At 56.4% G+C, this 23,638-nt stretch overlaps 1 protein-coding gene across 3 annotated transcripts in view; it reads left to right on the top strand.

Annotated features, from left to right (window-relative positions):
* Positions 1–23,638, top strand: part of Msp300 (Muscle-specific protein 300 kDa) — a 103,727-nt gene that overhangs the window by 59,686 nt on the left and 20,403 nt on the right. For 2 of the 3 annotated variants that reach the window (XM_078192031.1, XM_078192032.1), the window contains 5 exons: positions 8–12,247; positions 13,361–13,465; positions 13,694–13,999; positions 14,779–14,913; positions 17,604–23,632. In XM_078192031.1, coding sequence (XP_078048157.1) covers positions 8–12,247; positions 13,361–13,465; positions 13,694–13,999; positions 14,779–14,913; positions 17,604–23,632 — 18,815 coding nt within the window. The remainder of the gene's footprint in view (positions 1–7; positions 12,248–13,360; positions 13,466–13,693; positions 14,000–14,778; positions 14,914–17,603; positions 23,633–23,638) is intronic. The other variant, XM_078192033.1, reaches the window with a different exon arrangement.

Here is a 23,638-nt window from a genome sequence, read left to right as displayed (position 1 = left end):
GATAAAGCAGAGCCTGCAGCAAAGGATGGACGATTGGAGGCAGCGCGCGAAGACCCTGACCAATCAGATTTACGCCGTGGACCCAAACTATGTCCAAAACACCGAGCCGCGGCTGATCGGACAGGTGTCGTACGCGGACATCGCAGCGGGTCGCACGAGCCCCGGCTCGCGGGGCTCGAGCCCGTTCCGAAACCCGCGAGAAGAGGCCCGGTCGTCCTCGCCGCTGGCGATCCAGCTGCTGAGGCCCACCGTCCGCAAACCGATCGCGGAGAGACCGAACCGCGACGGTTCGCCGTCGCGAAACGCCGGCTCGGAAACGCAGCGGGAGAAACCGCGTCAGCTCGCGTCCGAGCGGAAGGACCTCGCGCCTTCAACGCCGAGCCGCCAGCGCGCGGCCAGGACGGACGCCGCCGAGTCCAGACGGCGACCGCAAGCCGAGAGGCCGACGGTCTTCGAGGCCGGCGCGGACCACCCGGCCGCGAGCAACGCTTTGACTCCGAGAGAGGAGAGACGAGAAAGGTCCGCCAGCCCGATCTGGGCGCCCGGCTCCACCACGTACGCCGACATTCTTCGAGGAAGAGCCAGCGCTTCCAGGAGCCCGTCCGCCGAAACCAGAAGCCCGGTGCATTCGATGCCGAAGGAGACCGAGGCGACGAGGCCAGACGAGTCGGAGATGCCTAGACGAAAAGCGGGCGCGTCCGTGGCCGATATCGTATCCGTGCTAGAGGAGAACCGGACGGAGTCGCAGGCTCCCGAGGAGATGGGACACGATTCGGAACTCGAGGTTCCGGTTGCCCCGATCCAGCCTGAAGAGATGCCGGACGCTCGGGTCGGTTGGGCGGACGAGCCCCTCGACGAATATAGTCTGCTGGAAAACAGCTACGACGCGGGGCCGCAGGTTCCCGAGGTCTACGGCTACGTTCACTCGCCAATGCCCGAACTTGTCGGCTTCATCGGCTCGCAGATCGCCTATCCGGTAAGCTCCTACGTCTACGTACCCACGGGGCCGCCGCCGCCGCCGCCACCCCCGCAAGTCGCTCTCCCGTGTTACGACGACCGGATGCCGTTCCCGACGGAGCAGTACGTTGCTCGGCCGATTTACCTGCCAGACGCCGAAGCCGAGGTCGAGGCCGAGACCAAGATTGAAACCGAAATCTATCGGTCCGATCTGCCGCAGAAGCCCCAGAACCAGAACCAGAACCAGAACCAGAACCAGAACCAGAACCAGAACCAGAATCAGAAGCAAAACCAGAAGCAACCGCGGTCAAAGAACCCAGCGAGGGAAACGTATGCGGCTGCCGGGGAGAAACGCGGCCCCGAACGAGCGCCTACCGCGGAGGTTCCTCCGGCGGTCGAGGCCGGCCCTCCGTTTCCGTCTTCGGATTCGACGCAAAGCACGGAACAGCCGGAGCCTGCGAGACCATCGGAAGAAGAAGCTCGGCAAGCTCTGGCATTGGAGGCGGCCAAATCGATGCCGCGAAACGAAAACAAGACCTTCTCTTACGCTCAGATCCTCTCCCAAGGCCTCTCACAGGGACCCCGAGCCGCCACTTCTTCGCCCTCCGCTGTGATATGTTTCGCGGCGAGACGGCCCGAGGAGAGGTCGCGATCGCCCGTCGATTCAACCGGTTCGTCGATACACGAGTCGACGCCACCTGGAGAGGTTGAGCATAGACCGGCCAGAGAATCCCCGACGCTGACGACAACGACTACGACGACAGCAACGACTGTGGTGATGACGGCGACGACGACGGCGACGGCGACGATGGAGAGGAGAGAGGAGACCGCATGGGACACGACGAGGAAGAAGGAACCGAGAAGGAACCAGCAAGAAACGAAGAGGGGGCAGGAGACGCCGCCTGTTGAGAAAAAGGCTCGGAAGGTCGAGAAGGTCGAGAAGGTCGAGAAGGAGAAACCTCGGCAGGAGGGGGCGAAGATGAACGAGAAGAAGAAGAAGCAGATTTCTAGAGAGGCCGAACGAAAGGCGGAGAGTCCTGCGAGGAGCAACGAGGTTTCTTCGAGAGAAAAGAAGGAGGGGGTGGTGGAGGATCGCAACGATAGAAAGGATCGGGTGGAGACGGTGGAGCAGGCCGAAGAAGGCCAGCAGGAGAAGAAGCGAAAGCCGAAGAAGAAGAAACCGGAAAAGGTCGACGACGAGATAGAGAAGGCTCTGAGGGAAATCGAGGAGATGGGCAAGCAGCAGAGGAGGGGGCAGAGGGACAGGTCCAAGGACCGGGCCAAGCCGAAAGACTCCACGATGCCGGAGAAAGCGAAAGAAGATAACGAGAAGAGAAACGTAAAGTCTGGCGACAGGAAGAAACAAAGTAAATCGAAGGTGGAATCAAAGGTGGAGACAAAAGTGGAGCCACAGCCGAAGGATTCGTCGGCGAATGTGGCTGCGATTGTGACGCGAAAGTCCAAGGAGGAGGCCGAGACCACCGAAACTGTGAGGAAGGTCGAAACGATCGAGGTGGAAATGGATCGGTCGAAGAAAGGTGTCGCGGAAACGGAGCAAGAAGCGACCGCGGAGCCGAAAGTGGCGTCGTGTGGGCGAAACGAGGAAACGAAAGGGGAAAAGACGCGAAAGGAGTCTGGCTCGAAGAGAAAGCAAAAGAGAAGGAAGGAAGCTGCTGAGGCAAACAGGGGGCCCGTGGATCCTGCAAAGCCGGGAAAAATCGTGGAAAGCGAGGAGGAAACGGTGAAATTGGCCAACGCTGTCGAAGAAACGAAGGAAGAGAAGAATGTCGCTGGACCGGTAGAATCGAAAATTCCGGTGTCCGTTCAAGCTGGGAATGTGGAATCGGCCGAGAAAGCGATCGAAGGTTCGGTGGAGGGAAAAAGCGAGCCGCGTGCCGACAACGAAATTCGGGATGTCCACAATGGGAAGGCTGCTGATGGCTCGGTGAAGTCCAAAGAGCGAAACGAATCGAAAACAAAGACGGAGAAAGACGCGAACGCGCGGCAGAAATCAAAGGGTCGGACGTCGAAGAAGTCGATTCGAAAGGATCTTGGAGAGAAACTGACAGACGGGATCGTGAAAGTTGAAGGAACACCCGCTGAAGAAAGGGACGATAAGATCGAAGAGAAGGAAGAAGCGCAGCCGCGAAACGACGCGTCCGAGGGGAACGGAGCGAGAGCGGCGAGGGAGTCGAAGACGGATATCGAGAAGGAGCAAGAAGCTGCGATCGGAGAATTGGATCGGGCGATCGAGTCCACGATCAACGAAACTATCGCGACGGAGAAATCGTCGAGCGAAGAGAAGGAGTCGCGAGACGAAGCTCCGGGAGAAACGTCGATCGAAGAGAAAGGCTCGAAAACACCGGGGTCGCTGCGGGACGAGAGGAAACCCGAATCCGAGAAACGAGCGAAAGGCAAGGGACAGAAGGCCAAGAAAGAAACGGCGGTGGCGAAGCGATCGCGAGCGGAAGAAACCGACGAGAAACCTGCCGAGAAGAAACTAGACCCGACAGTTTCCGGACCTGAACCGAAGGAAAAGGCTGCAAAGGACGCTACCTCCGTTGCTTCCAACGTTATTTCGGCAAACTCGGATGGGCGATCAGCCGCGGTTACGGAACAGCCGTCGAAAGAAATTAACACCGACGATGCAACGAGCGAATCGGACGCTAAGCCGGGAAAGATACATCGACGCGTCATGCCCGAAAACGAACAAACGGGAACGGTTGTTTCATCCGTTACCAAAGCTCACGAAGAAACAATCGTTCGCTCGGCTGCTCCTCGGAGGCCAGCGGACGAGACGGACGAAACGGACGAAACGGACGAGTCGGAGAAACTCGAGAAGCGGGAAACTCTTGGAACCGAAGCGACAAAGCGGAGGAAACCGAAGGAAATGCCGGTCGCCGAAAAGATAGAGTCCAGTTGCGTCGTCGAGTCGAAGGAAAAGCTAGAAACGACGAGTCGACGCGGCGCATCGAAGCTCGGCGACGAAAAGGTCGAAACGAAACGAGACGACGGTGACGGCGATGATGGAGCCACCGCGTCAGCGACCGAGGAGCGAACGAAAGACTGCGAGAAACCAGCGGAGACGTCGCCCAAAGTCGACGAAGAGACTCGGAGACCGGCCGAGCATGTCGGGTCCGTTCCTAAAGCGGAGACCGAACAACCGAAACCGGGATTCGAAAGACCAGACCAGACGGACGAAACTCTCGAAGCGGAGATCGAGCAGAAATCTCCGATCGGATCGAAGAAGGAAGAGAAGGCGCTTGTCGTAGCCTGCGAGAATAAAAGTGCGACGTCTACCGGTAAAACTGTGGATTCGAAGAAAGAATTTGCAAAGAAGAAAGTGAAACCCGATCGAGCCGGGATTCCAAGCTTCTCGGATTCGACGAAGAAAGACGAAAAGCCGGTTGCGAAGAAACGTTTGACGAACCCGAACGAGAAGGCCGAGGGAGAGAAGGCTCCGGAGTCGAAGATAGAAGCGAAAGAGGAGATGGGAGCAGCCGCCACCGGCGACCGCGAGAAATGTCGGGAAGCCGTAAAGGAGGACGAAAGCGACCAGACGACGATGTCCAAGGAGACATCGGCGACTGGGAAAGCGGTGATCGTCGAGAAGACGGTGACCACGGTGACCACGACCATCGGCATCCCCGGATTCGCCGATCTGAAACCACCGAACGTGAAATCCGTGAAATCCGTAGAAATCTTAGAGAGCATCCCCTTACCCAAGACCGTAGGCTCCAAACCCACCGAACTAATCACCTTGCGTCCCGAAACGGTAGAGGCGCGATTAACCACCAGATATGCTAGGGTATCGGACGATCGAGTCGTCGCCGACGACGACGCCGCGAGAACGTCGTTGGACGAGAGACCGGGTACGGACTACGCGACTTACGTTCACAGTCTCGGCGAGAACGGTCAGCCGGTTCTGTTTGGTAGCGTTCAGGATAGGAGAAGGGGTCGGTCCGGAACACCCGCGTCGCCTAAATTCGATAAAAAAGAGAGAGACGAGGGGACAGGTTTGCCGCAAGGCGCGAACGTTACAATTGTTCCTACGGCTACATCGAACGAGAGCGAGTCGATCCCGGGCGAGGAGGTTTCGAAAAAGTTCGACGAGAGTTCCGCTGTTAGATCCGATCGAATTTCTGCTGTACCGAAAAAGGAATTGCTTCGATACGAGAAGAGGCTCGCCGTCGTCGAGACGACGACGGCGTCCGACGCTGATTTCGGGGTTGCAGAGGTTGAGCTTAGGGCGGTGACAGCGGGGAACGTTGTCGGTAAAAGTTTGGTTGTCGCGGAATCGACCCAAGAGGCGAACGAGCCGATGAAAGTCGAGGGGGTATCCGAGTCGCGAGAAATTGTTAGCAAGAAGCCGCTCGCTGTCGCGCGGTCGGTCAAACCGGAGGAGAAAAGTCGCGTCGAGGGCGGGGAGAACGTGGCTGAAAGCGAATCGAATAGCTCCGAGTCCGAGGACGAGGATAGATCGGCTCGGCTGGTTTATTACGAGGACATGGTTAAACCGTACTGGCGCGACTATCGTTCTTACGCCGAAGCGGAGAGCGGTTTTTATCAGCACTTTAAGGTAGTGGAGTTGATACGGGAAAACAAGCCCGCGGTCGCGCCATCGTCAGAGATACAGGGGACCATCGAGAGGATGGTCCAGGAAGCGACCATGAAGAAGCTCGAGCCGGAGAAGTCCGAAGTAGAAGAAAGAGCGACGCCATCGGGAGCAGATCTCAGAAAGATGGCGTTGGTCGAAGAATCTCTCAAGTATCCCTTAACCGTGTACCGCGAATATGAATCCAACTGGGTCGAGTATACGATGTCTCGAGATAGAGTCGCGGCTTCGGAAGAAAGTAAAGCGATGAATGCGAAAAAAACCGAAAGAAAGAAGCTACAAACGGAATGTGTGAAAGCGGAAGACGTCGAGAGCGCCAGGACGGCCGAGAGAACCAAAGACGTCGAACGTTCTCCCAGTCTTGGGGTCGAGCCTGAGAAACCCGATTCCAAAGAAAAAATGGAGAAGGTTTTGAAGCACGAATCGGAACACTCTCTAGTGGACCGAGCAAAGGACGCGGTGGAACAAAAGACGACAGAGATCGAAACCAAGAGCATCCAATCTCTGGAGAACGTAAGCGACGCGAGCATAGGCTCCGAGGAGAAAGACGAATCGAAGCAGGAGAATGTCGTCGAAAGATCAAAGGGAGGGAAGGAGAGGAAGAAGGAACCTGACGCGCGAGGAAAGCAAGAAACGATCGTTCCGGAAGCATCCGAGTCGGTGGCTCGAAAAGAAGAGAAGAAAATAGAGAAGAAGCGAGGCGAAGTTCCGAAGAAAGCTGCAAAGGAGGAAACCGAAGACGAAAAAAGGCTCGAAGAAAAGGAGCCCGAAGTAGTTGAGGAGAAGCAGCGGGAGAATCGACAGGAAGTTGAATCGAAACAGAGCGATCGCGAGGCCGAACCCTGCCGAGAAAAGACGGGAGTCGATAAACCGAATCCTCCGAAGGAAGGAGAAGAGAAAGAGATCGTGGAAGCCGAGTTGTCGTCGACGTCGGGAAGTCTGACGACGACGACGACGACGGCGGCGGAGGAAAAGCAGGAAAAGAAGCAACCTGAAATTCGGGAGAAACGGAAGAAGAAGCAAGCCGAGTATGCGAAAGAGAAAGAGGAGAAACGACCCGATGTTAAAGAAACGACGGAAGAGAAACGGGAAGAGGTTGCCGAGAAGAGAGGAGAGAAAAATGTAGAAGTAGAGAAAAGTCGAGAAACGAAGCAACCGGAAACCGAGCAGAGAGAAGAAGAGACGCAATCTCGATCGGAGACGAAACGGGAAGGGATAGAACCGGATACTGAAGAGATACGAGAAAAGAAGAGGCCAGGAACTGCAAAGAAAAGAGAGAATAAACTGAAAAAGAGACAGGTCGAAGCGGAGAAGAAAAAAGAGAAAGAGGAATTGGCGGCAACCGAGTTCGAAGACGAACGAGCATCGAAGCAGCGTGAAGCAGAGGAACCGGAACGAATAAAACGGGAACAGAAGCAGCTCGACCACAACGACGAGAACGAAGAGAAAGAAGCGAAACGGCGCGTCGATGAGAAGCGAGATCGAGAGCTGCCCGAAACCGAAGAGAAACAAGAAAATCAGCAACTCGGCGTTGAAAAGAAACCAGATTCCGAACAGTTTGTGAATGCAAAGAGAAAGAAGGGTAAACGATCCGAGATGCAGTCTGCGCCTCGGGAAAAACCAGTCGAACGCAAGGGTGAGAAGGAACTGCTGCTCGAAGAAACAACGAAATCGGTTGAAACCGTGGAGAGGAAAACCGCAGGCGAGAAAGAGGAAGAAGAAGAAAAAGAGACAGAGAAAGAGAAAGAAAAAGAGAAAGAGAAAGAGAAAGGGGTAGTGGAAACGAAACCCGATTCCGAAACGAAAATCGAGGCGAAACCGGAAGCGAGATTAGAAGTCGCGCAACAACAGCCTCCCGAAGTTTCGCAGAAGCGAGAGAAACCAAAGGGACACGGGGAGAGGAAGAAGGCGGCTGCGAAAGAGAAATCGGAGGAGAAACCAAAGTCGAAATTGGATGAGAAGAAGCAACGCGAAGCTTCGATGAAGGAGGACGAAACCACGACCGACGCGGATGATAAACGCGAGAGTCGAACGATCGCATCGGCGACGGAAGGCGATGCCTCGGACGCGACATCGATCGTCGAATCGGAAAAGCCGAAAGCAGAAGGAAATCTGGCCTGCATCGACGCGGCAGAATCAACCGAGAAACTAGCAAGCGGTGGAGCAACGATCGAACAAAAGTCATCCGAATCCACAGAAATCCAGATCGAGAAATCTGCCGAACGAAACGAAACGGCGCGAAAAAACACGCCCGAGGCCGAACCGAGAAGGTCCGTTACGGCGAAAAAGGAGACGAAGAAGCAAGGAAAACTCCAGGTTGATTCTTCGGAACCGAAGCAGAAGCCCGACGACGGAGAGTCGGCGAAAGAAATCGTAGGAGCCGCTGGTTGCTCGAAGGAGCAACGGTCGAAATCGGAAACGGGCGGGGAGAAGTCGATGGTGGCCCGCGTGGAAGAAGAAACCACGGTCTCCTCGAAATCGTGGTCTTCCGTAGCGAGCGCGAAGGCTACATCGACGGAAACAACGACGATCCTCGCGGAAAGCTCAAGGAGCGAGACCGCTGCTGCTGAGAGTCGAGAAGAGCCATCGACCGAACCATCAGAGTTGGTGGAAAAGTTGGCGGAACCGCTGGATAAGACGGCGCCGCCGGACGAGCAACAAAAGAGGAAACAGCAGAAGAAGAAGAAGGATTCGGGACGGGAGAGGAGCGGGGATACGAGAGCGCGTTCACCGGTTAAGGTGGACGAAAAAGAACGAGCGATTCCCGCGGAAACAAAGCTGCAGGAGGAAGTGGCTTCCGGAGAGGGGAAAATATCGTACGCTCGCGTCGCAGCTTCCAACCGAGGAACGACTCCTCCTCGGACCGCGCAGGAAGACGTTGCAACGCCGAGTCCGGTTTCCCTGAAATCCGAGCAACGCCCGGAAAAGTCGTTCGAGATCGGAGGGACTGGATTCGAAGAGATTAATCGAAATGCGCGAGAAAGGCGGGAAGAGAAACCCGAAGCGACCGCGAGGAAGGCCGCGGATGTTGCCGCGGCGAAGGAGGAGGCGTTGTCCTGGGTAGAGGAGATCGAGAAGGAGGCCGTCGAAGAGACGGAGAGCTCGAGAGAAAGCGAAGTCGCGCTGGAGACTCGTCGCGGCTCGTCGTGGGCAGCGATAGTGGGTAAACGCGTCGAAAACGCGCCGCCGGTCGTCGAAATCGCCGCGTCTCCCCGGAGGAGAACGGACGACGGACGGTCTTCGGAACGAGTGGCTCCGGCGGTGCGGATTTTCGTGGAGGAGGCTCCCGAGCCGGTTCCCATCGAGGAAGTGGTGCGGCGGATCGACGAGCAAGGATTCATGGAGGTCGTGAACAGGAGGGAGCTGAGATCCAGGCGATCCAGATCGCGTTCCAGAAGCGCGAGGAGAGGCGGCGAGCAGCGGTCCTCCGATAAACCCGTCGACGGGATCGAAGAGACGAGCGCGGAGCGGACGAGGTCGGGAGACGGCTCTTCGTTGGGAGCGGACAAGGAGGCCGCGACTAAGGAGAAGCCGAAGAAGAGAAGCAAATCGGGCGCGGACGACGTTGGGCCGAGGAAAGAGGATCGAGGAAGTGGCAAAGCAGAGTCGAGGAAAGACGATGTCGAGGAAAAAGAAGACCTCGTGGACGCGAGCGATCTGGAAGGGAAGAAGGCGGAACGAGTCGTAGAAAGGAAGGGGAAAGAAACAAAGGGCAAAGGAAAGTCGAAGGCAAAGGAGAGCGAAGCGTCCCGAGAAAGGATCAACGAGAAAGAGAAAGAGAAAGAGAAAGAGAAAGAGAAGGAGAGGGCGCGGCACGAAGAGAAGCTTCGAGTATCCGTCAAAGTTGAAACCGTTGAGACGGACAACGGGACGGAAGAAGCTGGTGAAAAGATGATGGTTGAACGATCGACGACCAGTTCGAAGAGGAGTAAAAAGTCGAGGAAAGGAAAGTCCGACGACAAGGAGCAACCAAAGAAGAAGGCGGAGAGCGTCGCGAACAAGGAGGAGGAAGCATCTTTGGAGAGAAACGAGAAGATCGAATCAAAGGAGGAGACCGTTGCGATGAGCGCGGAGAACCGCGTTGTCGAGGTCGAGGAAAGAAAGGTAGATGATGGGCAAGAAGCAGCAGGGAAACCCGTGGGAAAGGATCGATTCGTAATTGTTTCGGAGATAGGATCCGAGACGGCGAAACTTTCCGAACGACGCAAAGGAAAATCGAGAAACAAGAACGCGGAGAAGACGACCGAACAGAGGAGCGAGCCTGTGATCAAAAACGAACCGGCATCTGAACCCAAGGAGGTTCAGGAGGTGCAGGAAAAGAGGAAACGCGAGGAAACGGATGGAACGGGAGGAGGAGGAGGAGAAGAAGCAATCGGTGAATCGAAACCGATCGAACCGGAGTCTGCGCGCGAGGAAGCGTCCGTGCTACCCGAAACGGCTGCAGAAGAATCGGTCGCCGACGTCGAGGTCGCCGCGAGGGAGGTGCAGCTTCGGCTGGAAGGCAGAGTAAAGCTGTCGAAACGAGAGAAAAGGAAACAAAAGAAGAAAGAGAGATCCGCTTCGAGAGGAGTTAGCGAGGAAAAAGACAAGCCGGTGGAAATTGTTCGGGAAGTTGTTCCAGCCGATGAAACGGTGATTCGTGACTACGCGATGCTCGCAAAGTCTCCGGAATTGGAAGAACGGCCGGCCGAATCTCCGCGAGATGCCGCTGCCGACGAACGTCCAGCTATCGAACAAGATCGAATTGAGCGAAGCGAGGAACAAGAAGAGGATGCGCCGGAAACGAAAGAGGAACGAGCGGTGATACCGAAAACGGTCGAAGCGGTCGAGATTTCGTCATCGAAAAAAATCGAGACGTTGAAAACGGCAACGACGAGCGAACAACAACTTGCGGAAGCAGCGAAGCTTGTCCAACAAAAATTGCAAACGCCTAAAGCGACCGCAGAGAAATTCGAAGCAGCGACGACGACGACCGACGTAAGATCGGAGGCATCGAAGGCGATCCAAGAGCAGTCTCAATCTCCGAAAGCGTCCGAGGAAGAATTACGAAAAACCGAAGAGGCGTCGGTGTTGACGCGAGAGGAATCTCTTCCACGAGTTCTCAACGAGAAATTTCAAAAAAAGAACAAGGAAGCGAAGAAAGCGAAACGCGAGGACCGGGAACCAAAGACTGCGGGCGGAGCCGAGCGGGTAATTGTGCCGAAAGAGGAAGCGCCTAAAGTCGACGATACTCTCGTCACGACGGAAGATGCTCGAGCAGAAGAGAGGCTCGACGAATCGACGATGGAACGAGCGGCAGAATCGAAAACGCGCGAGGAACCAGCTCGAAAGACCGCGGAGGAACTAAAGATAGACGACGTTAAGGTGAAAGACGATGGTACGAAAGTGGAGACAACGCTGAAGAAATCAACGAGAATCGAGCACCTGCAGGATTCGGACGAACAACTCGAGGGGGAGACTTCTCGAACAGAGGTTACGGTGGAAAAGCCGTCGGAAGAAGCGAAAATCGAAGAGAAGGTTAACAACGACGAACCGACGATCGATCGACCTCCTCGGCCTGAGGAACCGAAAGAGTCTAAGGGAGAAACGGCGGTCCCGGAAGAATCGACGCCGATGAGACCGCGAGAAAAGCCAACGGAGCCGAGATCGGCCGAGAGAACGGTGGAAGAAATGATCGCGAACGCCGAGGTGAAGAAAGCGACGAACGAAAGGAAGGACCGGCCGACGGAACTCGGAGATATCCCGAAATCGCTAGATCCGACGATCGGGCCGGAAGAGTCCGAGAAGCGCGTTTCGACGGAGATCGAGATGCGAGACTTGGCCATCGATCCAGCGCAACCGACGAAAGACTCGAACCAACCGAAGGTACGGTTTTATATAGCCGACGAGATCCTGGTGCTGAGTCCCGAGAAAAAGAAACCTCCGCCGACCCTGATTTTGAAAACGTTCTCAGAGTCGAACAAAACAGAATTCCTGTCGCAAGACAGCGGCTTCTGGCCGGACAAGCACCCCTATCACGAAGCCGAACGCTACCTGTTCGAGAATCTCGCGAACTATACCGACGAAAGTACCGCGAACCTCGCGGGCAGGGATTTCCACGGTCCGGACGATTTTGACGAGGACCGCGACGGTGGTACGAACGGTCGCGGGGGTCGCGGGGGCAACGGTGGCCCCGCGACTCCGTTCTTCGCAGGGGGGCCGCATACGGAACGTCTGATCGCCGATCTTCCCGGAGGTATAGGCAGTTGGAGCGACTACAGCACTTACTTGTCGAGCGAGAACGAGAGACCCGTCGAGCGTTCGGAGCTCGATCGAGAAGGGATCGACGATCCGATCTCGGTCGAGCTCCCGGAGAGCGAACCCATCCGGCGGGGGTTCTCCGATCTGGCCGACGGATCGGAGTCTTTGGCCCAGGGAACATTGTCGTTGTTGTTGTCGTCGTCGTCGTCGTCGTCGTCGTCGTCGTCGTCTCTGTCGCGTTCCATCGATCCGTTAGGGTTAAACGACGGCGACGAGGCCGTCGTTGCCGATCCAGTAGATCGATCCTCCATCCCCAGTCCCGATACCCGTCCCAAGGACCATTTAGGTAGAGAGAACGATGCTGCGCAGCGGAAGACCCCGACCGCGGTGCTATCCGAGGATGCTCGGACCGAAAAGAGGACACGAGGGATCAAGGTGCGACCACGACACAACCGGCGGCGCTCGATCGAGCTCGATCTTTCGAGCAGAGTTGCGTTTGCGTGTATGTGTGCAGTACGCTCGAGTGTGCGCGTGTATGCCGTTTTTGTACCGCCGGTTTTTATTGACGTTTGTTCTTATTCTTGTTCTTGTTGCTCTTGTTCTTGTTCTTGTTCTTGTTCCTGTTATTGTTCCGGCTCTTTGTTTCGTTGTTTCCTTTTCCGTTTGCGACGCCACTCTCTCCAAGGTTTTTACTTTTACCGTGTGCGTGCCACTGATCCCGTCGCTTCACCGAACCTCTCTCTATCTCTCTCTCTCTCTCTCTCTCTCTCTCTCTCTCTACTTGGTATCTATTTCTCTAGAACGCTGATTCTCACCGCCTTCTCACCTACTATTTACCGTTTGCGTTCACATAACCGCCTGCGCCCTAACAATGCTACCCGCTTCTTACTATTTTTATATCGCTCGGGAGTTACTTCCGGATCCAGCGATCGATTCTATGGACACATCTACAGCGATTGTGCAAGTCGCGATACCGTATCGCTTCCTGGAGCGATTCGGTGTACACCGCCGACTTTCTATCGTTATTATTGTCCGTCGATCGATCGTCTCGTCCGCGAAGACTATCCCCGCGCGATAGCAACGGTAGTTGGCTGCTCCGCATGAGTTCGTAGACTAGGAACGCTTGAACGTTACTTGATTTTCGGCTTGCGTTGCGGTTCGGAAAACTTTCGAACGAACGCGCGCGTACATTGTACATTGTACGAGTCTCGAGACGACGTGTTCGTCGAATCGTTCGACGATCCTGCCGCCGTTGCGCGTCTCTCGTGACCCCAGCAGCGTAGAACCTGCTCTCGAGCTTGGATCGCGCGCGACCTCTCGAATAGCTCTCCGTAGCTGCCGCACGCGCCATTTTTTCTCCTTTTTTTATCGAATTCCTGACGCCCCCGCCACACCTCGCACGCCGCAGATACGTTCGCGCGAAGGATTTCCTGTAATAATCCATGGAATAGTTGACGATGCGAGTCCAAGTTCGTGTGCACGCTGCCGACCCTCCGCCTCGCGGAATCAATACGGGGCCGTATTCGTTGACTCGCGGCTGTGTTACAGGACATCATTCAGGAGCGACTAATGGTGTTACAGCTGAGTCTGTCGAACTTGAAGGGAACCCGCTTACCACGAGATAGCATCGACTCCATGTTGGCAGCGATCACGGTAAAATACGTCTAACGATCTAGACGGTCTCGAGAGATCGATGAGCGACGACGGCTGCCCAAGCTGTCCAGACGTTTCGGACCAGCAGCCGAATATCTCTGGAAGTTTGAAAGTCGATCGGTCGTTGGTCGTTGGTCGTTGGTCGTTGGTCGTTGGTCGTCGAGATCGCCCGAAGCATCGTTCGGAATCGTTTATCGGCCAAGTAAAGGAACGAGACACGAATTTCAGGCTCTGTCGCGACAGCTGCGGACCTACGAGACCGAAGCAAACAACCTGGAAGAACTTGTGCGCGAGATACCAGCGGACAACGAATCTCAGAGGCTGCTGGCGAATCTGACGCAAGTCCAAACGCGGATCGCGACCCTGCTGTCGCAAACGGAAGAGGGCCGGGCCACCCTCGAGGCCTCGCGTGGCCATCGCGAGCAACGCGGCAACGATATTCACGCTTACAAGCGATTTTTGGACGAGACCGACGCTTGGTTGAAGGATATTGTCGCCGACATGGGGGAGCAGCCGCCGATTGCCGCAAACAAGGTGCGTTCCATAGACATACGTGCTTGCCTATCTACATACATGTATATCCCGCGGCCTACTAACGGTGAATCGTTCAACGATCCAGCGCGAAATTCTTTCCCTTTGGTTCGATCATTTTGGTAACACGGTCTACTCGTGAATTCTCGGTAACCATAGTCCCATGTTCTCTCTTTCTCCGCCATCTCTCTGCGAGTTCGATCTCGTTCTCGTTGAAAATCGGTCGAGACAGACAACTCGAGCATTTGAAAGCAGAATTGGGCGCGCGTCGTTCTTTAAAAAGAGTATAAGTATAAATTCGACGAGAAAATAGGATCTCTCGATGGAATAAGGTTGCAGTAATTAATATTTACGATGAGCCCTGCAAGCTCGCGATTTCTCGAAGCTTCTATTTTTCTTCCACGGAGCAAGATGTACCGTGTCGTTGGCTCGCGATCCGGATACAGGCTGTTTCGAGTGACGTGCTATTTGAATCGGCGCTTCTTGAAATCGGTTTCAATGTCGAAAGCCCTGAAGAGGAATCGCGAGGCATGCCAATTTCACGTCTGCCGAGCCAATTCCTTGTCGCAAACTGTATCAACCGTCGTAGCGTTTCAAGATCGATCAGCTTCCGCGCCGCATAGTTAGCTTTTGCCGGCGCCGGCGCGATGTCACCTTTATCCTCGGTTTTAGAATACCTGTTTCGCGATTTATTTATAATCGATGAAGAGAGGAGGGGGAGGGGGAGAGAGAGAGAGAGAGAGAGAGAGAGAGAGAGACATTGTAGGTGTCTGTGTGGGCAGGCTTTGCAGGACGAGCTGAGCAGTCACGCGCAACGCGTATCGGAGCTTGAGACGCTGCCAGAAATCAGCACGCTGGCAAAGATCCTGAAGAATGCGCTGTTGGAGGTGATGACGCGTCTGCAGCAACGGCAGCAGGTACCCAACGTTTTCCAATGCTCGGGGGCTTTCGCAAACTTCGCTGGTGTTCGCGCAACGGTCGCATGAGGTATTGCGACGGTTGAGGGATAACATAGATAGCAGAGGGAGAAACGAATGAAAATACGGAACAAACGAAACCTACGCGACGCGACGCGACGCGGACGGTCGGCCCGAAGTACAATTTATTTTTCAATGAGCGAGCCACGGCGAACGCGAAAAAGAGAAACATTTCGAACAACCCACTCGATTCGAACAGCTTTCACCGTCCAATTTCGATCTCATAAATCGGATACTTGGCTCAGATGTTTGACTCGAGTCGACTCGAAATCGTTAACGACACACGATCGGAAGAATTTCGAAACAGTTCGAGTCCAAAGTCTGTTTCGTAATAAGCAGATTCTCTGGTATCGCGTGTACGTCGAGGCTTTACTTGTGACCAGCTCCGTGGTCTAACCGATGCTAGTCATTTCTCAGTCTAGTCCGATATCTGTCTAGACGTTTCGACGCGAAGAAAACGTAATCGTTCCATCTCTTGCCGCGTCGAACGTTGCTCGCTACGCGTACAAAGGAATGAGATACGTATTATCGCACTACTGTCCGACGGGAGGATCGTTTTATGCATGTAATATTTTTGTTCTTTCGTTGCTTAGACGTAGTAATTTATGTTTCGTCGCTACCTTTCATTTTGCACGATTATGTTATGGGTAATCTAGATGGTTCAGGAACGTCATTCATTCGCACATAGTCAACGGGTTAAGAGGCTTCTCATCACGCAATATCATTTATGTTTTTGTTGTTATTATTATTATTATTATTATTATTATTGTTATTGTTATTATTATCATTATTGTCATTATCATCGTCGTCATCGTCATCGCCATGGCCATGGCCATCGCCATCGCCATCGCCATCACCATCATCATCACCATCACCATCACCACCATCATCATCATCATCGCGACCCTCATCTGTCACCGTCGTCGTCGGACCGCGGACCCTCGATCTCGATATTTTCCGTCAATGTATCGAAATTGAGATTCGATAAAGATACGCTTCCTAATATACGAATCGAATTTGAATTTGTCTCGATCGCGATCGACAAGATCGATGGAATATTTTCAATTGGACAAACGGATCGTTCGAAATCCGTCCGATAAAGTGGAATCCGGTTTGGCAGCGAATAGATCGATATCGAGCCAAAAAGTATGGAAGCAGAGGGTTCGTTGAGCTTTACTCGATTAAACTTCAACGAACCCGAAACATCTTTGTCCGCGGTCCGTGCATCCTTCGCCGTTGCTGCGCGCTCTTCATCTTTGCGTTTCTATTTTTTTCTTTCGCATCCGTCACCTCGCCATACCTTGTATTATTTATAACACACTTTTATGTTCCTCTAGCTTAAGGTGTAATGGATGTAATATATAAATGTAGGTCGTGACATTTTGTCCAAGGAATGTTGATACATTGTTACTGTACTTTTTTTTAATGCAATTAAAGTATTCTCATTAATTCCCACCTGCCCCGCCCCCCTTTATTTTATCCCCCCGTTCGACCGTAACGAACGTTATTAATGCATGTGTCCGTACCTCCGCGCTTAGATTCGCGGCACTTGGGTGGAACAACCGCGAGCCGAAACGAACGCGTTTAAAGACCGTGATCGATCCACACTCGCGTTTGCCCTTTGCTGTTCGCGAATGAAATTTCCTGAAACGCGCGAATCCTTCGAAGCAGCCGAAATTCGCGTACTTGGCGCGCGCGCTCACTTGCGTATCTCTTCGTTTGCGGAGGTACGCGGCGTACGCCCCACGTGAGATCGGCCAAAGCACGAGCGCGTCCGAAATAGATGCGTCAGCGTGTAAAGTCGTCCGTCGGAATTCGTTCAACGTTTCGAATCCAAAATTAGGAGGCTTGCCGCGGAGCGCTATTGTCCACGGCCCACGGCCCACGGCCCACGGCCCACGGGTATTCTCGGTCTAGGCTTCTGGTTGTAGCCGCGACCGTGCTCGTAATCGCCATACTACGATAACGCGATTCGCTGGCTCCTCTCCCTTCGCTCGTGGCCACCTTGCGCAGCGAGAGCGGCCGCCGCGCAGGCAAACTTTGAAACACATGTATTTTCGGCACGCGGAACAAATTCGACCAACCAGCCGATGGCGCCGCGTAACAAAAACCAGTGACTAACCATGCCTGCGGCAGATGGCTATCGATGACATCGCCTTCCGCCCTACGCCATTGCTTTCTCACGCATCGCGCGATTAATATCAATCATCTTTCACCGTTCGCACGGAGATGACGATGCCGCGAGTAATCCCAAGCAATCGGACGGAAATATTATACGATGAAATGGTGTAAACGCTTCTTCCTTAGCTTGGGTTGGGTCTGTAGCAATGCTCGTAAGAAAAGGGCGAGGACAAGTGTTGAACGGGGCGCGATCGACGAGGGTGTCCGGGTGTCGTTTAAAGATCCGCGAGTTGGAGCGCGGAGAGACTTTTACGAGTCGAGTTCGCCGTTTCTCGGATATCGATTTCAGATTTTGGCGACGGAAAAATTTGCGAGATTTCGAAAAAGAGACGACAACTCGATTCGCCGCTCGAACTCGCGGTGGCCGACGAGAGCCGCGAAAGCTCCTAAGCGAGGATCGTAGACGCGAAACGGGCAGGTTCAGCAGGCGCGTGTTTCCGGTTTTCCAGGAGATCCGCGACGAGGAAGGGCGGGCGGACGAGGAGACGTCGGAGCGAGAGGACGCCACTCTCGATCAGGCACCCTCTTTGCACTCGTCCCCGGAGAGCAGCGCGCCACCGTCCCTGTTGGACGTCTCGCTGCAAACGGGCCAGAGCCTGCTGGCCGACGTCGCAGCGGAGGAGCCTCGACGATCGAGCAAACAAACGTCGACGAACCGGGAAGAGGGGGAAACCGTCCGTCGCTCGTTGACCACTCAAACGACCGAGACCGCGGCCGAGTGCCCGGAGACGCAAGAAACGATCAAGATACTGAAGAAGATGGACGGCGATCACGACGTGATCGAAATAGCGACCAAGAACCGGCCCGCCGCGTCCAGCCAAGAGATCGTTCCGGAAGGATCGACGGCCGCAGGTATGCCGGAGGAGATCGTGGTGGACATGAAGTACAAGGACCAGAGAAACGCCGAGCCCACCACAAGCGAGCTGAATATCGTGCACGCAGCTCCTCGATCCTTCGAGACGGTCCTGGTGGAGCCGGACGACGTGACCACGGAGGTGGTAATCGACGAGGACGGTTCGAGGAGGATCATCGTAAGGAAACTGAGGAAGACGACGGTGACCAGCAGTCGGACCACTCGGCAGCACTTGTCGTCGTCGACGGCGGCAACGATCGGCGATGGCCCCGCTGTGATGCAGGCGTTCGCCGACGCCAGCTTGAGGGACCAGCTGGTCACCGTGACCACCCGGAAACCTGACGGCACCGTCGAGACCACCACCAGACGGATCTACGGTGGCAGAGTGGCCACGGGTACGGGTACGGCCGCGGAAGCCGAAGCGGACGCGGACGCGAACGCGAACGCGAACGCGGAGGAGTACGAGTCGGCGCCAAGATACACGCGCACGGTCGTTCGCAGCGGCGGCGGCGGCGGCGGCGGCGGTCCTCTCCGGCCACCGTCGGAGGAAGGGACGTCGTCGACCGAGGAGGACGGGGAATTGCGAGCGAAAACGTCGAGCGTGCACGCCGTGGTGGAGCAGGTGACCAGGAGAGTGGTCAGGAAGACGAGGCGGATCGTTCGCAAGGTGACGGTCGTCGACGGAAAGGAGATGGCGACGGAGGAGGTGATAGAGGAGCCCGAGGAGGTGGAGATCGACGAGAAGAGCATTCCTCGGATCAGCATCAACGTGGCGAAACGGGAGGAGCACAGGACGCTGCTGGCCAGCGACGAACGGCCGTTCCCGGTTCTCGAAAGCCCGGTTCTCGTCCAAGACGAGACGAGCGTCGTCGACGGCGCGCCCCTCCTCGGACCGTTCTTCGGGGCGTTCGCCAAGGACATACCACTCACGGACTATCTAGCAGCGAGCTGTAAGGAAGGCGCGGTCGTCGAGGAAGCAATCTCCGACGCCGAGGCGAAAGAGGACGCGACCTATCCAGAGCCGGCGAGTTCTCGCCGTGAATCGGTGACAGGAGAAGAGGAGGCGGCTGCTGCCGTCGTCGATCGCGGGGACAGCAGCGGACCGACTGCCAACCTGATCGACAAGTACGAAGGCGAGCAGTTTCGAATCGAGGTAACGGATGACGCGAGATCGCAATTGCCGGACAGTCGGATGTTCGTCGTTGCTGAAAGGTTGTCGTGCTCTGGTTCGCAGAGCCCGATGCAAGAGGTGAAAGTGCGGGAGACGCCGGAGGAATCGGTCGCCTCGCCGATCGATTCCATCGCGTCGGACGCGCCGCCGACCGTCGAGAAGGCGACTTGTAAGTCCGTCGATGCACCTGTAACAGGCGAAACACCCGGTATCGAGGTAGATGCTCGCACGGTAGATGTAGCAAAGCACCGCGGCACCCCCGCCGGCACCGTAGATACTGGCGATAAGCCGTTGGTCGGAGAGGAACCGGCGAACCCGGAAACGGACCTACAGACCCTTCAAATTTCAGGAAGGAAAGCCGAAGAGGAGAAGCGAGCTATGGTCAAAGAGCGCGTCGCCGCACGGGTTCGCGACGTCGAATCGAAGAAAGACGCGCCGTCGTTCACCGAGAAACAACAGCTGGTCAAGGCTTCGTTCGTCCCCGAGCCGGAGTACGGGTACGAGTGCGAGTGCGTGGGCGAGGACGAGGACGAGGGCGAGGGCGAGGGCGAGGGCGCGGACGAAGCCCTCAAGTCGGAGTACAAGCCGACGCGGCAGCCGTTCGAGAAGGTCGAGATCTCGTTGGCAGTGAGGAAGGAGGGAGGAGGAGAAGAGGTGCGACCGACGGTGTCCGTGAGGAGCCAAGCCGAGCCGACCGGCCCTCCGTTCCGCGTTGTCCAGCAGGACGTGGACATTCGGCTGCCGGCTGACAGGGAAGAGGTCTCGACGATTCGCGACAAGATCGTTCAAACGTCGCCGCTCTGGTGGTCCAACCGAACGACGAGGAGAACGGAACGGGCGGGGCCCGGGGACGGAGGGCCCGAGTCGAGCTCGACGACGATATCGAACATTGCCGAGTCGGTGGAGATCGAGGTGTCGTTGTCGGATTCGTCAAAACAAGCCACCGAGACGCCACGGCCGGATATAGGAGAGATGACAGAGGCGGATGTGGAATCGCCATTGTCGAAAACCGAGGAAGGATGCCACCGAGCGGACGATAGGACGCCGATTTCGAACGCCGCGTCCTTGGACGAGACCGCGACGCCAATGTCGACGCCGACGCCGACGGCAAAGAAGAGGAGAAAAAAGAGGAAGGACAGGGTCAGAGGCGCGCAAGAGTTCTCGGAGCACTCCGAGTTCCCGAACACGACCAGCGACGACTCCGATTACAGTGACGTCGCGGCTCCGGCGGACGCCGAGGAAGCCGCCGGTAAGGCGACCAAGAGGAAAAAGAAGAAAAAGCCGAGAGAGGACAAGAAGGAGGCTCGTCGCGGCCGGACCGACGGTCGAACGATCGTTCGAGAACTCGTCTCGGTCGCGACGTCGCCGAAACAGGAGCGAGCGGCTGAGACGGCCGCGCAAACTTCGCCTCGGGCAGCTACCGGAGACGAAGAGGCTCGCGCGGAAACACAAACTTCTCCGGAACTGTCGCTTTGCGCAAGAGAAATCGTCGAATCGAAAGTTAGAGAAACGCAAACGTCCCCCGATGCCGCGACGCCGGTCGCGAGCAGCGCGTTTTTGGACCAAGAGATACAGACCTCGCCACAGCCCGTGGAAAAAACGCCGCCCGAGATTCGAGAGACGGGAACGTCGCCGAAACCCGCGACGTCCGAAAGACCGGAGGACGTCGATCGTGAAGTCCAGACTTCTCCCCGAGTGGCCGAGGAATCGAAGGAGACGCAGGTGCCGAGGATAGAGGAAGCGAACAAAGGGGCGCAGACGTCCCTCGAGCCTGCCGCCGACAAGAAGGGTGCAGACGTTGACCGGGATGCGCAGACGTCTCGAATCGTCGAGGAGTCGAGGGGAACGCAGGTGCCGAGGCTGGAAGAGGTTCACGAACAGGTTCAGACGTCTCCGCCGCCGGCTCCCGACTCGAAGGAGACGCAGGTGCCCTACGTGGAAGAGGTTCACGAGGCTGTGCAGACGTCCCCTACGAACGCGGGAGAGGTCCACGAAGAAGCCCAGACCTCTCCCCGCCTAGTCGCCGAACAGTCCAAGGAGACGCAGGTGCCGAGGATAGAGGAGGCGAACGTTCGGATCCAAACGTCTCCATTGCCCGGGACGGACTTTGCCGGCCAGACCCCGAGCTCGGAGCCCGAAAAGACCGTTAGACACGTCGAGATGCAGACTTGTCCGCTTCCAGCAACCGATTCCGCGGTACAGGTTGCCGAGACGACGCCGGTCGGCGAGACGGCCACTCAGACGCCTCGAGCGCGGCTCGAAGAGTACGCCACGCAGACGAGTCCCGTCGAGGACGAGGCCGTCTTTCCAGCCAAGACGGAGGAGACGCAGGTTCAAACCGTCCCGACGGAAACGGTGTCCATCGAGGCGCAAACGTCGCCCGTGTCTCGGCCAGCGGACGCGGAGACGGAAACCCAGACCGTCGAGAAAACTCTGACGAGCGTTGGACAGCAAACGACCACGCCTCCGCCGCCGCCGCCGGACGAGACCAAGCGGTGCCCGGTAGTAGCCGGCGTCGCTGTCCAGACCGTCACGGCGGTAAAGGATGCGCAAACGACTCCCGGGGGGAGCCCAGAGACAACCGCCGAGACAACGACCCCGCGAGAAACCGAGTCTCGGATAGTCGTCGAGCAAGCGAGTCCGGCAAAGGCGATGTTGTTGGACACGAGCGTTTCGACGGATCCGATCGAGCATCCGTCCATCGAAACGGCGCAAACACAGACGACTCCCGAAGAGAGTCCGAGACGCGCAGAAACCCAGGACACCGAGTCCCAGACCCTCGAACCCGCGAGCCCAATCAAGGCGAATCTGGACATTGAAGTTCGAACAGTCTCGACAACGGCGGAACCGCCGATGGACGCGACGCAGACCCAGACCACGCCCGTGCAGAGTCCCGGACGACCAGAGACCCAAGAAACCGAGTCTCAGACCGTCGTGGTGGTCGTCGAGCCTGCAACTCCGGAGATCGTTCCGGCAAAGGACGAGATCGAGGCCAACGATCATCTCCAGACGGCTGTCGAGCCGAGAGAGCCCGAGCGGGCCGATTCCCCGGTCAAAATTACAACTCTGGACAGCTCGGTGCAAATCGAGAGCGAGGAGTTGGAGCCACGTGTCTCGGATTGCGCGCCGATCGTTCCCGAGACACGCGACGACTCCGCGCAGACCGCTGCCGAGACCAAGGAGCTCGCGTCCGTCCAACTGCAGACCGACGACGACCAATTCCCACGGATGGAACGTGAAGGAACGGAACTCGAAAAGGAGGAGGAGGAGGAGGAGGAGGAAAGCTTTCCGGAACCAACGTCAGCGCGGCGGAAGATGACCGCGGAGTATACCGAAATTCCAGTAGCACCTGATGTACAAGTACAAGAAGCCGACGAGGGCGACGTCGATGGGAAATCGGCGCTCGAGTCGTTCGAGATTCGGTTGCGGGCGACCATAGAGTTGTCGGAAGCGACCGACAGCGGCGACAAGCCAACGGACGGTTCGTTGGACGCCAGCACCGCGGACGAGGCGGTGGCAATCGTTGCCCTTCCTGGAGAAGGCGACTACGCTGCGAAGAGGCGCGAGACGATCGAGATCTCGTCGTCGCCGTCGCCGTCGCAGTCGCCGTCGTCGTCGTCGGTGAACAAAGACCTCGGATCCATCTTTGGACAGTCGACCGAGCCGCCCAATGTCTCCCTGAAGCTATCCTATTCCGAGGTCGCCAAGAAGAACGTCGAGGAAAAGTTGCCGCCGGCAGACGGCCACTCGGAGAAGAAACCGTCGTCGGAGCGGCTCTCCTCCGACGTCGGAGATGTCGACGTTGCCCCCGAGAAGAGTCCGAAGGAAGGAGCGGCGGAAAGCGGTTCGTCGATCGCAGTCCCGGTCTCCATAGTCGTACCGTCTTCGCCCGAGCAGCAATCGCAGTCGTGGCACGGCAGCGAGCTCCTCAAGGATATGTCGAGGAGCGTGCAAAGTCTGAAGAACGCCAAGGCCAGTCATTTAGGAAACATCCTGCACATCGCTTATCTGGAGAAAGTAGGAGCCACGAGGCTCGTGGAGTACAGTCTGGTCGATATCCGGGAGGAGCTGTCCTATTTGAGACGCGCCGCCAACAACGAATACTTGGAGATGGTGGAGGACGAGATGCTCTTGGTGATCAACGCGATCTCGACCGGCATGTGGCCGATCGAGTACGGTACCTTCTTGGAGAAGGTGAAACCCAGCGAATCCCGCGTCGTCTGGACGAACATGGCAAACAGCGCGGAGGAGAATATTCGAGAGGTGGAGGAAGCGTGGCAGAGAGTCCGGTCTATATTTCGCGACAAAGAGCGCGCTAATCTGCAAAAGTGTCTGGACACGGTGAAGCGGCAGCTCGGCGCGATCAGGGACGCCATCGAGGACGAGGACGAGTCTTACGCCGGAAAAATGGCCAGGTGGGACGAATTCGTCGGTGGCGTGAGCAACGTTTACAGGTAAGC

Source organism: Augochlora pura, chromosome 10 (assembly GCF_028453695.1).
Source record: "Augochlora pura isolate Apur16 chromosome 10, APUR_v2.2.1, whole genome shotgun sequence".
Taxonomy (NCBI): domain Eukaryota; kingdom Metazoa; phylum Arthropoda; class Insecta; order Hymenoptera; family Halictidae; genus Augochlora; species Augochlora pura.
Note: the sequence above shows the minus strand (reverse complement) of the source record. Positions and strands in the feature narration are given on the sequence as shown.